The following is a 15,675-nucleotide window of genomic DNA, read 5'->3' on the forward strand; positions in this document are numbered from 1 at the left end:
CCACGCCTGGCTGAGACCCTGTTTCAAAATAAAGAATAAAAAAATGAGCTGGGCACTTGTAATCCCAGCATTCTGGAGGCTGAGACCAAAGGATCGCTGTTAGAGGACAGCCTCAGCTACTCAGTGAGGCCGTCTGCAACTTAGTGAGACCCTATTTCAAAATAAAGAATAAAAAATAGGGCAGGGGATGTAGCTTGGAGGTAGAATGCCCCTTGGTTCCATATTCAGTAGCGAAAAAAAAAAATAGGGCTGGGAGAGTATTTAATAAATAATAATAGGATGGGCATGGTGGCCCACACTTGTAATCCCAGCATATGGGAGGCTGAGACAGGAGGATCCGGGTTCATGGCCAGCCTCAGCTACTTAGTGAGACCCTCTTTCAAAACAAAGAATAAAAATAGGGCTGGGGGTGTAGCTCAGACATAGAATGCTCCTGGGTTCCACCCCCAGAACCACCAAAAATTTTTAAAAAAAGAATATAAAAAGGGGTGAGGGGAGGGAGGGGAAGAGATGTAGTTAGAGACTGGGTAGGGCTGACTAGGTGATGTGCGCATGTATAGCTCCACAAGTTTTTTTTTCCCCCGTTGAGATGTATGACTACAATGCACCAACAAAAATTACTTTTAAAAAAAGGGGGTGAGGGGCTGGGCATGGTAGCAAATGCTTATAATCCCAGTACTTTGAAGGCTGAGACAGGAGGATCGCACAGTTTTGAAGCCAGCCTCCGCTACTTAATGAGGCTCCCAGCAACATAGTGAGACCCTGTTTCCAAATAAAATATAAAATAGATCTGGGAGTGTACCCTAGAAGTAAAAAGCGCCTGGGTTCCATTCCTAGTAACCCCCCAAAAAAGGGTGGGGGTGTAGCTCAGAGCTAGGATGCACCTGGGTTCAACTCTCAGTGAGAGGGAGGGAGGGAGGGAGAGGGAGACTGTGGAGAGAGGCTAACTTTGCTGGGAACATTAATATTTTTGCTGGGATGTGAGGCTGGGGGGTGTTACTTGGGAGCTTCCCTGGGGGTTGAAAGTGAACTATTTTCAGTTGAATTGAAGGCAATTGACTTAATCCAAAAGCTTTAGCAATATCTTTTTTTTTTTTTTTTTTGCAGGTCTGGGGATGGATCCCAGAGGCAACCTCCGAGCTACACCCCCTGCCCTATTTTTTATTCTTTATTTTGAGACAAGGTCTCACTGAGTTGCGGAGGGCCTCACTAGCAGCTGAGGGGTTGTCTGCAAATCGCGATCCTCCTGTCTCGGCCTCCCGAATGCTGGGATCACACGCGTGCGCACTGCGCCCGGCTGCTTTAGCAACATCTCAAGGTGACTTTAATGAGCAGCTCGACGGAAAGCGCCGCAGGCTCCAGGGGGTAGAGCGAGCCCGCTGCGGCCTCTCCTGGAAGCTAAAAGGGGCCTGCAGAGCCAGCACCGGGCACATCAGCCTCTTCACGCCCCGTGCTCTGCGCAGTGTGGGAGCATTTCTGCCCATGGGACTAATTGGCAGCGAAATCAGACAGAATAGAAAGGGACGCTTACTTCACTAATAAGCAGAAAGGCTCTTTTAGGGAAGAGGACCGGCTCACAGAGAGGAGGAGGCAGGGAGTCCTCAAGCAAGCACACAGGTGACACTCAGGACTTTTTAAACAACTCTGAGCGGGCCATTTCCATTTAATTTATTTTCAGAGCAGGAGACACAAGCAGCAAATGAAAGGGGCTGCAGGGACTGGAAAAGTTAAAGGGCTCGTTTTAATTTGCCTTCTATTTCTGCTGCCCACGATATCCTGCTGAGACGGACTGCAGAACTAACGCACAAGTTTCCACAAACCCAGTAACATTCCTTGCATCCAGATGTCCTGGGCTATTATAAGACCTCTCTAGCCCAATTTACAGCATTAAAAAGAAATATTACAGAAAAGGTAATTCACCTCACCGGGCGTGGTGGTGCACGCTCGTAATCCCAACATTCAGGAGGCTGAGACAGGAGGATTGCAGTTTGTGGACAGCTTCAGCTACTTAGTGAGGCCCTTTGAAACTTAGTGCAACCCTGTTTCAAAATAAAGAATAAAAAATAGGCCTGGGGGTGTAGCTCAGAGGTTGAATGCCCCTGGGTTCCATCCCCAGATGGGCAAAAAAAAGAAGAAGAAAAAAAAAGTAAAAAAAAATTCACCTCACCTATAGAAAAGGTAAAGGCAGGACTAACAGATCTTGGGTTTTTCCCACCCAAGTTACTCCTACTTACTTTTTTTTTTTTTTTTTTTGGATACCGAGAATGGAATCCAGGAACATTCTACCTCCACCTCCAAGCTGCTACACCCAAAACCCTACTATTTATTTTTTGGGGGAGGGTAGTGGGGACAGAACCCAGGGGCTTTCTACCTCCAGGCTACACCCCCAGACCAATTTTATATTTTATTTGGAAACAGGGTCTCACTAAGTTGTGGAGGGCCTCACTAAGCAGCTGAGGCTGGGCACGAACCTGAGATCCTCCTGTCTCAGCCTCTCAAGTACTGGGATTACAAGTTTGCACCACCTGGACCAGCTTTCTGCTTACTATCGTGATCTTCATTTCCCATTACTTCAAATATCTAAGGCCGGGCGTGGTGGCGCACGCTTGTAATCCCCGCGCTTGGGAGGCTGAGACAGGAGGATCCCGCAGGTTCGAAGCCAGCCGCGTGCGCTGGCTTAGGAGACCCTGTTTCTAAATAAAAATATAAAATAGGTCTGGGAGTGTTGCCCGGAGGTAGAAGGGCTTCCAGGAACCCCTGTACCACCAAAACAAAAAACACATATCTAGACAGTGAACACACAGGTTTCCCTTAGTCAAACCAAACAATACAAAAAAAGAGTAAGTCAGGCGTGGTGGCGCACGCTTGTAATCTCAGGCTAAGACAGGAGGATCGTGGTTCACGGACAGCCTCAGCTACTTAGAGAGGCCCTTTACAACTCAATGAGACCCAGTTTTAAAATAAAGAATAAAAACAGGGCTAGGATGTAGCTTGGAAGTAGAATGCCCTTGAGTTTCATCCCCAGTACCAAAAAAAAAAAAATAGAAAAATAGGGACGGGAGTGTAATTTGGAGGTAGAATGCCCCTGGGTTCGATTCCCAGTACCACAAAAACAAAACTCTCCAAAATAGTTAGTAACAACTATCTTATTTATTTTTGTTTTTGTGGTACTGTGGGATTAAATCCAAGGACATTCTCCTTCTGAGCTCCACCCACAATCTTTTTTTTGTATGTGATACCGGGATGGAACTCAGGGCCATTCTACCGCGGGCAACACCCCCAGCCCTCACTGTGTTGCTGAGAGTCTTATTACTTGCTGAGGCTGTCCTTGAACTGATGACCCCCCTGTCTCAGCCTCCAAGAACTGGTATTACAGGCGTGTGCCACCATGAAGTGCAAGAGCTGGGTTCATTGCCAGTACAACATGCATGCATGTACATACAGAGGGTGAGGGGTATAGCTCAGAGGTAGCACATCTCTGGGTTCAATCCCCAGCAGTGCCCCCCCCCCAGTGGTTTTCCTTTATTTATTTATTTTGTGTGTGTAGTACTAGGAGTTGAACCCAGGGGCATTCTACCTTCAAACTACACCCCCAGCCCAATTTTTTATTCTTTTTTTTTTTTTTTCTCTTTGTGATACTGGGAATGGAACCCAGGGACATTCTACCTCTGAGCTACACCCCAGCCCTATTTTTTTTCTTATTTATTTTTTGCGGGTCTGGGGATGGAACCCAGGGGCATTCAACCTCCAAGCTACACCCCATGCCCTATTTTGTATTCTTTATTTTGAAACAGGGTCTCATTGAGTTGCAGAGGGCCTCACTAAGTAGCTGAGGCTGTCTGCGAACGGCGATCCTCCTGTCTCAGCCTCCCGAATGCTGGGATTACAAGCGTGGGCCACCACGCCCGGCTTAACCTTAAAAATACTATGCTACGTGAAAGAAACCAGACACACGAGAAGGTCACATGTTGTATGATTCTATTTATATAAAATATCCAGAATAGGTAAATCCATAGAGACAGACAGTGGGCTAGTCGTTATGAGAGGCTGGAAGAAGGAGGGAATGGGGCGCATTTCTTAATGTTACGAGGTCTACTTTGGTGATACATATTTTGGGATTGTACTGATGGGTGTATCCTGCGAACACACTGACTGCCGCTAAACTGTACACTACAAAATAGTGATTATATGACTTTCACCTCATTTAATAGACACAGAAAATTGGAATAATGGTAAATGATCACAAAGCTCTAGATGAACAGCCGGTAATTTGCTATTTTCTTGGTTTATCACCATTTCAGTCAGTTCCCCCACACACACACTGGGGATTGACCCCAGAGGCATTCTACCTCCAAATGACACCTCCAGCCCTTTTGACTTATTTTTTAAACAGGGTCTTGCTAAGTTGATGAGGGTCTCACTAAGTTGCTGAGGCTGGCCTCAAACTGGGATCTTCTTGTCTCAGCCTCACAACTACTGGTATTCCTGGCGTGTGCCACCACACCCAGCTTCTGTAGTTGGTTCTAAGCCAGTATATAAAAAACTAGTATATCACTAGCCAGGCATGGTGGTGCACACCTGCAGACCCAGCTATTCGGGAAACTGAGGCAGGATCACTTGAGCCCAGGAGTTCGAGGCCATCCTAGGAAACACAGAGACCCTGGCTCAAAAAGAACAACAGAAACCATTGAATGCTCCAAATAAGGCATCAGTGTGGCTGAGGTTCCCTAATCTGTCCAGTTGGCAAAGCACCTAGTAGAGTTACAGTATACGAGAAGTATTTAAAAAGTTTTTAATTTGTATAAAGAGCAAAGGAAGAGAATACTGAGAAACACGTGAAGCCTGGGGAATAAGCACATGGACGCGCAGGGCCACGTGGACGCGCGGTCACGCAGACACAGGCTCCGGAGACACTCGCCCTTCCTCCTGACTTATTTTGTCTCCAAACACTGAAGAGCTGCTGGTGGCTTCCGGCTCCCGCCCTGTGAGCATGGCCAGAGGCCGCAGGCCTGGAGGGCCTGGCTGCCATTTCCTATTGCTCAGGAGGGCAAGTGTTTTCAGGAGACACACAACAGGGCTCCCATTGTTCCCAGTCTGAAATTCAGGGATACAATGGGCCCATTCACGCTGAGAGTGCTCAGACTGGCAACGAGCTCCTCCGTACCCAGTTAACTTGGGGTTTGGACATGGAGTTTTCAGACACTGAACTGCACAAATGCAAGTTGAGTTTATTTATGTATTTTTATGGAAATGAGGACTGAAAGCAGGGGCAGTCTACCTCTGAGCTACACCCCCAGCCCTTTTTAATTTTTTTTTTTTTTTTTTTTTTTTTTTTGGTGGTACTGGGGTTCCTGGAAGCCCTTCGACCTCCGGGCTACACTCCCAGACCTATTTTTATATATTTTTTTTATTTGGAAACAGGGTCTCTTAAGCAAGCGAGGCTGGCTCTGAACCAGCTTGATCCTCCTGTCTCCGCCTCCCAAGCGCAGGGATTACAAGCGTGGCCACCACGCCCGGCAGCCCTTTTTAATTTTTATTTTAAAAGAGGGTTTTGCTAAATTGCTAAGGGCTAAGCTGCTGCGGGTGGCCTCCAACCTGCAATCCTCCTGTTTTTGCCTCCCAAATACTGGGATTGCAGGCACACACCACTACACCTAGCAATTTATTATTTTTTTAACAGTACCATATAGTGCTGGGTGTGGCACCACACGCCTGTAATCCCAGTACTTGGATGGCTGAGTCTGCAGGATCACAGGCTCAAGACCAACCTTAGCAACAAAGCAAGACTCTGTCTCAAAAAACATTAAACAGGGCTGGGATACAGCTCCGAGGTGTAATGCCTCTGAATTCAATCACTAGCACCACAAAACAAAACAACACTACTGAATAAAGAGGGAAGACTCGCGGGGGATGAACTGGGAGTCAGGACAGCTGAATTTTATCTCCGCTCTCTATAATGTGACTTTGAGCAAAGCATGTGGCCCTTTCTGAGTTAGTTTCCTAGTCTGTAAAACAAAAATGATTTCTAAGATTACTTAAAACTCTATGAGATCTAGTGACACCGCTGAACTGCTTGATCAAAGCGTAGAAAGATCACCTCTTTTTAGCACTGTGAGCACTTAACACTAAGGAGGCTTAATAAAAACAGGAAGTCCACTGCCCGCTCCCCAACACACGCATCCTGACTTGAGTCCAGAGAGGCCGATCACTGAAGGGAGCGCAGGACGCCACACGGACAGGGGAGACCAGCAGAGGCCACAGTGGCTCCATGTCACCTGCTCTCAGGTATTAAGACATTTTGGAAATCTCTTATTTCTTTACAATGACTTAAATCCTCAGAAAAAAATACCATTTACAGTAAGAACATGAAAAATGTCACAAGCTTCCACAGTGTCATTTTTTTGCTTTTTCAACCTCAAAACTTGCCAGAGCGAGGACTTTGTCTCCAGAGCCTGAAGAGAAAGACACATAACACAAAAGTTATTTCTTTTTTTTTTGTGTGTGTATGTGTGTGTGGTACCGGAGATGGAACCCTGGGTCATTCTACCTCCGAGCTATACCCCCAGCCCTATTTTTTTTTTTTTTTTTTTTTTTTTTGGTGGTACTGGAGTTCCTGGAAGCCCTTCTACCTCCGGGCTACACTCCCAGACCTATTTTTATATTTTTGAAACAGGGTCTCTTACGCCAGCGCGGCTGGCTTCGAACCTGCGCTATCCTCCTGTCTCCGCCTCCCAAGCGCGGGCATTACAAGCATGTGCCACCACACCCGGCTTCCTATTTTTTATTCTTTATTTTGAAACAGGGTCTCACTGAATTGCAAAGGGCCTCGCTAAGTAGCTGAGGCTGTCTGCGAACCACGATCCTCCTGTCTCAGCCTCCCAGATACTGGGATTACACGCATGTACCATCACGTCTGCCTTAACAAATATTTCTTATTGTTTTAACGTTTTTTTTTTTTGTTTTTTTTTTTTTGCGGGTCTGGGAATGAAACCTAGGGGCATTCAAACTCCAAGCTACATCCCCTGCCCTATTTTTTATTCTTTATTTTGAAACAAGGTCTCACTAAGTTACAGAGGGCCTCACTAAGTAGTTGAGGTTGTACGTGAATCGCAGTCCTCTGGTCTCAGCCTTCCGAATGCTGAGATTACAAGCGTGTGCCACCATGCCCGACCTCTGAACTACATCCTCATCCTTTTATTATTATTGTTATTATTATATTATTATTATATTATTATTATTATTATTATAGGTACCAGGGATGGAAACCAGGGGCATTGTACCTTCAAGCTATACCCCTAGCCTTTAGCTTTTTATTTTTTATTTTTGATATAGGATCTAACTGAGTTGTGAAGGGCCTAAGTGGCTGAGGCTGTCTACAAACTCCGATCCTCCGGTCTCTGCTTCCTGAATGCTGGGATTACAAGTGTGAGCCACTATGCCCGGCCATAATTAATTAATTATTTTGTTAATTAATTCATTTATTTTTTGCCGTATTGGGGATTAACCTGAGGGGCATTCTAACTCTAAGCTACACCCCAGCCTTATTTTTTATTCTTTATTTTGAAACAGTGTCTCACTAAAAAAAAAAGTTGCGAAGGGTCTCACTAAGTACCTGAGGCTGGCCACAAACCTGCAATCCTCCTGTCTCAGCCTCCCAAGTACTAGTATTACAAGGGTGTGTCACCACACTCAGGTCTTCTTTTTTTTTTTTGGTGGTACTGGAAGTGAAACCCAAGGGCTTTTCTACCTCCGGGCTTTACTTCCAGACCTATTGTATCCTTTATTTGTAAACAGGATCATTAAGTTGCTGAGAGCCTCACTAAGTAGCTGAGGCTGGCTGTGAACCTGTGCGATCCTCCTGTCTCAGCCTCCCAAGCGCTGATATTACAAGTGTGCACCACCACACCCAGCTAAAAAAAATATATATTATATATTTTTCATAATATATATTTATTATACATATATATTTTATTTATATATAAATATATAATATATATATATATTTTTTTTTAGAAAAATTGGGTGCATTAACATATTTCTATTTAAGAAGTATTGGGAGCCAAGCTTGGAGGTTCAATACTCTGTATCAAAAAATAGAAAAAAATTATCGGGAACTAGGAATGGTGTTGTATATCTGTAATCCCAATATTTGAAAACCGCAGACAGGAGGATCACAGGTTCAGGAACAGCCTCAGCAACTTACTGAAGCCCTTAGCAACCCAGTGAGACCCTGTTTTAAAACAAAAACTAACAGCTGGGCATAGTGGCACGTACCTGTAATCCCAGTACTTGAGAGGCTGAGACAGGAGGATTACAGGTCTGAAGCCAGCCTCAGCTACTTAGTGAGATTGTCAGCAACTTAGATCCTGTTTCTAAATAAAAAATAAAGTAGAAGCTGGGTGTGGTGGTGCGTACTTGTAATCTCATTACTTGGGAGGCTGAGACAGGAGGATCCGGGTTCTCAGCCAGCCTCAGCTACTTAGTGAGGCCCTTTGCAACTCAGTAAGACCGTGTTTCCAAATAAAAAATAAAAATAGGACTGAGGCTGGGCATGGTGGCACACGCTTGTAATCCTAGTACTTGGAAGGCTGAGACAGAGGACCGTAGTTTCACAGACTGACTAAGGTACTTACCCAGGCCTTCTGCAACTTAGTGAGATTGTTTCAAAACAAGAATAAAAAACAGGGCTGGGGGTATAGCTCGGAGGTAGATGCGCCTGGGGTCAATCCCCAGTACCTCGAATGAACGAATGAATCAATGAATGAAACAAAACTAGGCTGGCGGTTTAGTTCAGAGGTAGACCATCTTTGTGTTCAACTCCTAACATCACACACATAATAAAAAAAAAAAAATGTGAGGATACTCACCAAGGTCTGTAGAGACCTTCTCAAATTGGCTGAGTATGGTGCCCGCGTTTGCTGACAAGAAGGCTTCATCATCTGCAGTCAGCTAAACAAAAAAAGTCCAGCAGAGTAGATTCAAACGTTACAAGCAGGTTCTAGGAACCACGGTCAACAGGTCTACACGCTAGATCACGGGTGAAGTCTGTAACATGTGTTAAGTGTGGCGCTTTTGTCTACAATATTAAATTAAATGCCAGTACCTTCTCCCCAAGCTTCCTGAGGGCTGTGAGAACCTCCACTTTCTGCTGGGTGTACAGGTCTCTTTCCAGCTTTCCTACCATCAGGTCTCTATCCATCTACAATAGATGAATGCAAAGCATTTGGCATAGAAGTAAAAAATGTTCCGTGCATAAAATCCAGCTTTTCAGACCTGCTTAAAGAAAACACAGGTTTGTGGCCAGCTTCAGCAACTGGCGAGGCCCTTCTTTCCAAAGGCCGGGACAGAGCTCAAAGCAGAATGCCCCTGGGTTCCATTCCCAGCACCACAAGAAATAAACTCTAGTTGATTAATGTTATAAAGAACTCCAAGTGGTGCCCGGTGGTACACACCTGTAATCCCAGTACTTGGGAGGCTGAAACAGGAGGATCACGTTTGAAGGCAGCACCAGTAACTCAGTGACACTGTTGCCAAATAAAAAATAAAGCAGAGCTGGGGTGTAGCTTCAAGGGAGAATGCCCCTGCGCTCAGTCCCTAGGACAACACACACACACAAACCAGGCGTGGTGGCGCGCGTTTGTAATCCCCGCGTTTGGGAGGCTGAGAAAGAAGGATCGCAGCTCAAGGCCAGCCTCAGCTACTGAGAAGGCCCTCTGCAGCTCAGTGAGACCCTGTTTCCAAGTAAGTTATAAATAGGGCTGGGCGTGGCCCAGAGGTAGGAAGCCCCGGGTTCCACCCCTAGTACCACAAAACAGAACAAAAGCCCCAGTCCAGTCTAATCCCCCCCCTCCCTGCGGTACTGGGGTTGGAACCCAGGGGCATTCTACCTCTGAGCTACACACTTAGCCCGATTTTATTTTTGTGTGTGTGTGGTACTGGGGGTGGAACCTAAGGGCTTTTCTACCTCGACTACACTCCCAGACCTATAATTTATTTGGAAACAGTCTCACTAAGTTGCTGAGAGCCTCACTAAGTAGCTGAGGCTGGCTTCGAACCTGTGCGATCCTCCTGCCTCAGCCTCCCAAGAGCGGGGATTACAAGCGTGCGCCACCACACCTGGCTTCCACCTCCAATTTTTTTATTTTTATTTTTTATTTATTTTTATTTATTTTTATTTTTTATTTATTTTTTTTGGTGGTACTGGGGTTCCTGGAAGCCCTTCTACCTCCGGGCTACACTCCCAGACCTATTTTATATTTTTATTTGGAAACAGGGTCTCCTAAGCCAGCGCGCGCGGCTGGCTTCGAACCTGCGCGATCCTCCTGTCTCTGCCTCCCAAGCGCGGGGATTACAAGCGTGCGCCACCACGCCCGGCTTTTTTTTTTTTTTTTTTTTTGGTGGCACTGGGGGTGGAACCCAGAGGCTTTCTACCTCCGGGCTATCCTCCCAGACCTATTTTATATTTTATTTGGAAACAGGGTCTCACTAAGTTGCTGAGAGCCTCACTAAGTAGCTGAGGCTGGCTTCGAACCCGTGCGATCCCCGTCTCAGCCTCCCAAGCGCGGGGATTACAAGCGTGCGCCACCACGCCCAGCTTCCACCTCCAATTTTTGAACTGCAAGTTATCACAAGGCGAGGAAGAAAAGCGCACAATGACTGGGTCGATTTAAAGAGCCTTACCTCTGCTAGCCTTGTCCGCAGCTGACCTGGCTGCTTCTTTGCAAACAATCTAATGACTTCTGGAGTTTTAAAAGCTTGGCTGATGGCTGCCTGAATAGCCTAGAAACAGGGGAGGAGAAACCGAGCACAACAGTCCAGTGAATGAGAGCTGCAACAGCTGACGGATCTTTATGAGCAGGCCTTTGCTTATCAAACACGGCTGCAAATCAGTTTTCATTTGCTATCTGTGTTTGTCATTGGAGCCCAATACGTAACCAGCTGGAGAGCTGGAGGCCTGCGCTGTTTTATGCACGGAAGAGCAGCTCCACCTCGGTAAGCACACATTCTGTATCTGAAACAAGTTACAAGAGAAAGTGTAAGTCACACTCACCAGCCGCATTCCACTCAGCTCATCCACCAAGGTCATGTTTCCAGACATGATCTTCTTTAGGGAGTCGTTAAATTCACTGAGCTGCTCCAGAGTCTCCTTCTTGGTTTCCTCATACTCATCTGTATCGAGTTCCTCTCTGGAGTACAGTGAACACCAGAATGCAGAAAAACATAGAGTGCCAAGTGAGAAAAGCAAGCGTGTGTGTGTGTGTGTGCGCGCTCCTGGGGATTGAACCCAGAGCATTCTACCTCTGGACTATAACCATAGCCCTTTTTATTTTTTATTTTGAGACAGCATTCCACTAAGTTGCTGAGGCTGTCCTCAAACCTGCAATCCTCCTATCTCAGCCTCCTAAGTACTGGGATTACAGGCATGCAGCACTATGCTCAGCTCAGGAAGAAAAGCAATCTTTGACTTGTTCATTAGAGAAAGGTTAAAGAAAAATATCAAAATGCTAAGATGAAAATGCTAATTTCCAAATTGCTAATGGTGGAAATGTCTAGATGGTTTTACTATGGCCATTTTCTATCCATGTAGAATTTAATTACTTTAGTAATTAAAGTTTCCTGGAAGTTAGTTTTGTGTGTATTGGGGTTGTTTTTTGTGTTAGGGATCAAACTCAGGGCCCAAGAGCAAACATTCTACCACTGAGCTATGCCCTCGGTCCCTAAACATTTTTCTAATTTTTTTTTTTTTTTTTTGGTACTGGGGATGGAACCCAGAGGCTTTCTACCTCCGGGCTATACTCCCAAACCTTTTTTATATTTTACTTGGAAACAGGGTCTCACTAAATTGCTGAGAGCCTCACTAAGTAGCTGAGGCTGGCTTGGAACCTGTGCGATCCTCCTGTCTCAGCCTCCCAAGCGCGGGGATTACAAGCGTGCACCACCACGCCCGGCTTAAACATTTTTCTTTTACCAAAATGAGGCACATTTAACAAACCACACAATAACTTCCCTTTAAGCAGTAAATGATAGAACCTTGGGCAAGATAATAGCCAAGCCCGGTTTATCTATAAAGCTTTGAGTAATGATAGCACTTAGCTAATAGGAGGGCGATGGGCATTAAATGAGATAAGGAAAGGCTTGGCATATACAGTAACAGGTACCTCATGAATTGCTGTTATTATTGCTGGGTATGGTGGTTCATGCCAGTCATTCCAGTACAAGGAGGCTGGGACAGGAAGATCACAGGTTCGAGGACTGCCTCAGCAATTTAGCAAGACTCTAAGCAACCTAGTGAGACTGTTTCAAAACAAATAAACTGAGCGTGGTGGCGCACGCTTGTAATCAGTACTTAGGAGTCTGAGACAAGAGGACTGCGGGTTTGTGGCCAGCCTCAGCTACTTAGGGAGGCTCTCCACAATTGAGTGAGACTCTGTTTTCAAATAAATAAAAAATAGGGATGGGGGTGTAGTTTGGAGGTAGAATGCACCTGGGTTCAATCACCAGTTCTGCAAAAATAAATAAATAAATAATTAAATAAATAAATAGTAAAATAAAATAAATTAAAAATGCTGGGTGAAGCCGGGCGTGGTGGCACATGCTTGTAATCCCAGCATTTGGGAGGCTGAGACAGGAGGATTGCACAGGTTCAAAGCCAGCCTCAGCTACTTCGGCCCTTTGCAACTCAGTGAGACCCTGTTTCAAAATAAAGAATAAAAAAATAGGGCTGGGGGTGTCACTCAGAGGTAGAATGCCCCTCGGTTCCACTCCCAGTACCACAAAAAAAAAAAAAAAAAAGAAAAGAAAAAAAAAGTGCTGGGTATGTAGCTCGGAGGCAGAATGTCCTTGGGTTCAATCCTCAGTACCCCCGACACACACACATATAAGAAAAGCTGTTATTATCATTATTAATGGTAGTAAAACACTTTGTATTCTGCAAAACAACAGCAATACAGAATACAGTCCTTGTCACCTGAGCAAGAGGTTATTTTATTCATCAAGGAAGCCACTCGTTAAATACTTATTGCAAGTAATAACAGCTCCAACTTACTAAGCACCTACTCTGGGCCAAGCTTAGTGTCCTCTCCTTCATTTGTGATATTTATAACAACCACCTACTGTGGCACTAGGGATGGAACTCAGGCATTCTACCTTCCAACCTACATTTGAAGCCCTATTTTTTTTTTTTTTTTTTGGTGGTACTGGGGTTCCTGGAAGCCCTTCTACATCCGGGCTACACTCCCAGACCTATTTTTACATTTTTATTTGGAAACAGGGTCTCCTAAGCCAGCGCACGCGGCTGGCTTCAAACCTGCGCGATCCTCCTGTCTCTGCCTCCCAAGCGTGGGGATTACAAGCGTGCACCACCACGCCTGGCCCTGAAGCCCTATTTTTTATTGATTTATTTTTCTGGCGGTACTGGGGATGGAACCCAGGGACATTCTACCTCTGAGATACACCCCCAGTCCTATTTTTAATTCTTTATTTTGAAACAGGGTTTCACTGAGTAGCAAAGGGCCTCACTTACGTAGTAGCTGAGGCTGTTCATGAACTGTGATCCTCCTGTCTCCACCTCCTGAATGCTGGGATTACAAACATGTGCCACCATGCCCGGCTTATTCTTTATTTTGAAACAGGGTCTCATGACATTCTTGAGGCTGGCCGTGAACCTACCATCCTTCTGTCTCAGCCTCCCAAGAACTGGGATTAAAGCGTGAACCACCACACCTGGCTATAAAAATCTTTCAAGGCTGATAAAATCTGAAACGAACATTCTTCTGTTTTTTTTGTTTGTTTGTTTGTTTGTTTTTGGTACTGAGAATTGAACTCAGGGAATTGAACCCGCCCTACCACAGAGATACATCCCCAGCCCAGTCTTGATCCTGTGAGCAGCTAAGGCTCAGAACACCTACCAGGAACTGATTCCAGGTAGAACCATTTTAAATACTAAAGACAAGGCTAGTGTTATTATTTCCATTTCAAAGAGATTAAATATTTTGCCCAAGTTCACATTTACATAGTAATAACTTCAAATGCTTCATGACTGCAAAGCCTGCACTGAGTTTTCTGCTGTAACAGACGAAGCAGCATGAGAAACACGATGGGAGAAACGGGATCTCCCGCGGGCCTGCATCACGGAGCCGGCTCCCACTGCAGGGAGAAGCCACTGCACAGCCTGACCACAGGCATGGTACCTGCACTCCTCCAGGTCCTGTAGCTGCTGCATTAGTCTGTCCAGCTGTTCTTCTAGATTCTGTTTTAATTTGCTTGTTTCTGTCTTTCCTCTGGAAGCCATGTTCATTTCTATGTAGAACAAGAAATCCACATTCAGTATATTTGGTTATGTGAAGGCGCATGCCAGTGCGGTTTAAAATTAGTTATTTAATTAAAAATTATTATCTGGGCGTGGTGGCACACGCTTGTAATCCCAGTACTTGGGAGGCTGAGACAGGAGGATCGCGGGTTTGCAGCCAGCCTCAGCTACCTGGTTAGGCCCTCCACAACTTAGTGAGATCCTGTTCTAAAGTAAAGGAAAGAAAATAGGGCTGGGGTAGAGCTCGGAGGTAGAATATTCCTGGGTTAAATCCCCAGTACTGTAAATTAAAAAAAAAAAAAAATGAACAGAGTTAGGTATGGTGGTGCACACTTGTAATCCCATGACTTGGGAGACTGAGACAGAAGGATCACAGGTTTGAGGACAGCCTCAGCCAAGTAGTCAGACTTTCATCAACCTAGTTTAAAAAAAATAAAATAGGCCAGGCGTGGTGGCGCACGCTTATAATCCCCGCGCTTGGGAGGCAGAGACAGGAGGATCACGCAGGTTCGAAGCCAGCCACGCGCGCTGGCTTAGGAGACCCTGTTTCCAAATAAAAATGTAAAAATAGGTCTGGGAGTGTAGCCCGGAGGTAGAAGGGCTTCCAGGAACCCCAGTACCACCAAAAAAATAAAATAAAATAAGGCTCGGGGGGGTTGAGCTCAGAGGAAGCATGTCCCTGGGTTCAATACCCAGTACCACACACACAAAAGTAACTAACAGTACCTGAAAGATGGAAGCATAATGCAGTGATAGCAGGCCCCCCGTCCTAAAATTTTGACAGAGATTACATTAAAATAAGAGATGAAGCCGGGCGTGGTGGGCACACTTGTAATCCCAGCATTTGGGAGGCTGAGACTGGAGGATCATGGTTCGCGGACAGCTTCATCTACTTAGTGAGGCCCTCGCAAACTTAGTGAGAGAGACCCTGTTTCAAATAAAGAATAAAAAACAGGGCAGGAGGTGTAGCTCGCAGGTCGAATGTCCCTGGGTTTCATCCCCAGACCCATCCCAAAAAAAGAGATGAATGTGAAAAATCTATCCCCTTGCAATTTAAGACTTCCTGGGTTCTCAGAGTTTTTTGTAGCCAGCTGTCATGGCACTTGCCTGAAACCCCAGCACTTAGGAGGCTGAAAAAGGAGGATCACAGGTTCAAAATCAGACTCGGCCACTTAGTGAGGTTCTCAACACCTTAAGAGACTGCTTCAAAATAAAAAAAGAACAGCTAGGTGTGGTGGTGCAAACCTGTAATCCTAGTACAATCCTAGACAGGAGAATTGCAAGTTCAAGGATAGCCTCAGCAAATAGTGAGACTCATCAACATAGTGAGAACCTGTTTCAAAATAAAAATCAAGTCGGGGGTGGTG

General features: G+C 45.4%; 1 protein-coding gene across 1 annotated transcript; it reads right to left on the reverse strand.

Annotated features, from left to right (window-relative positions):
• Positions 1–6,393: 6,393 nt before the first annotated feature.
• LZIC (leucine zipper and CTNNBIP1 domain containing) lies at positions 6,394–14,290 on the reverse strand (the record flags this gene model as incomplete). Its single annotated transcript, XM_080692672.1, has 6 exons — positions 6,394–6,452; positions 8,868–8,949; positions 9,104–9,199; positions 10,681–10,779; positions 11,051–11,186; positions 14,190–14,290. The coding sequence occupies 6 exons, from the start codon at positions 14,288–14,290 to the stop codon at positions 6,394–6,396; spliced, it is 573 nt and encodes a 190-aa protein (XP_080548798.1).
• Positions 14,291–15,675: the final 1,385 nt, after the last annotated feature.

The sequence above is a fragment of the Muscardinus avellanarius genome (genome assembly GCF_963383645.1).
Source record: "Muscardinus avellanarius genome assembly, chromosome: 3".
Lineage (NCBI taxonomy): Eukaryota > Metazoa > Chordata > Mammalia > Rodentia > Gliridae > Muscardinus > Muscardinus avellanarius.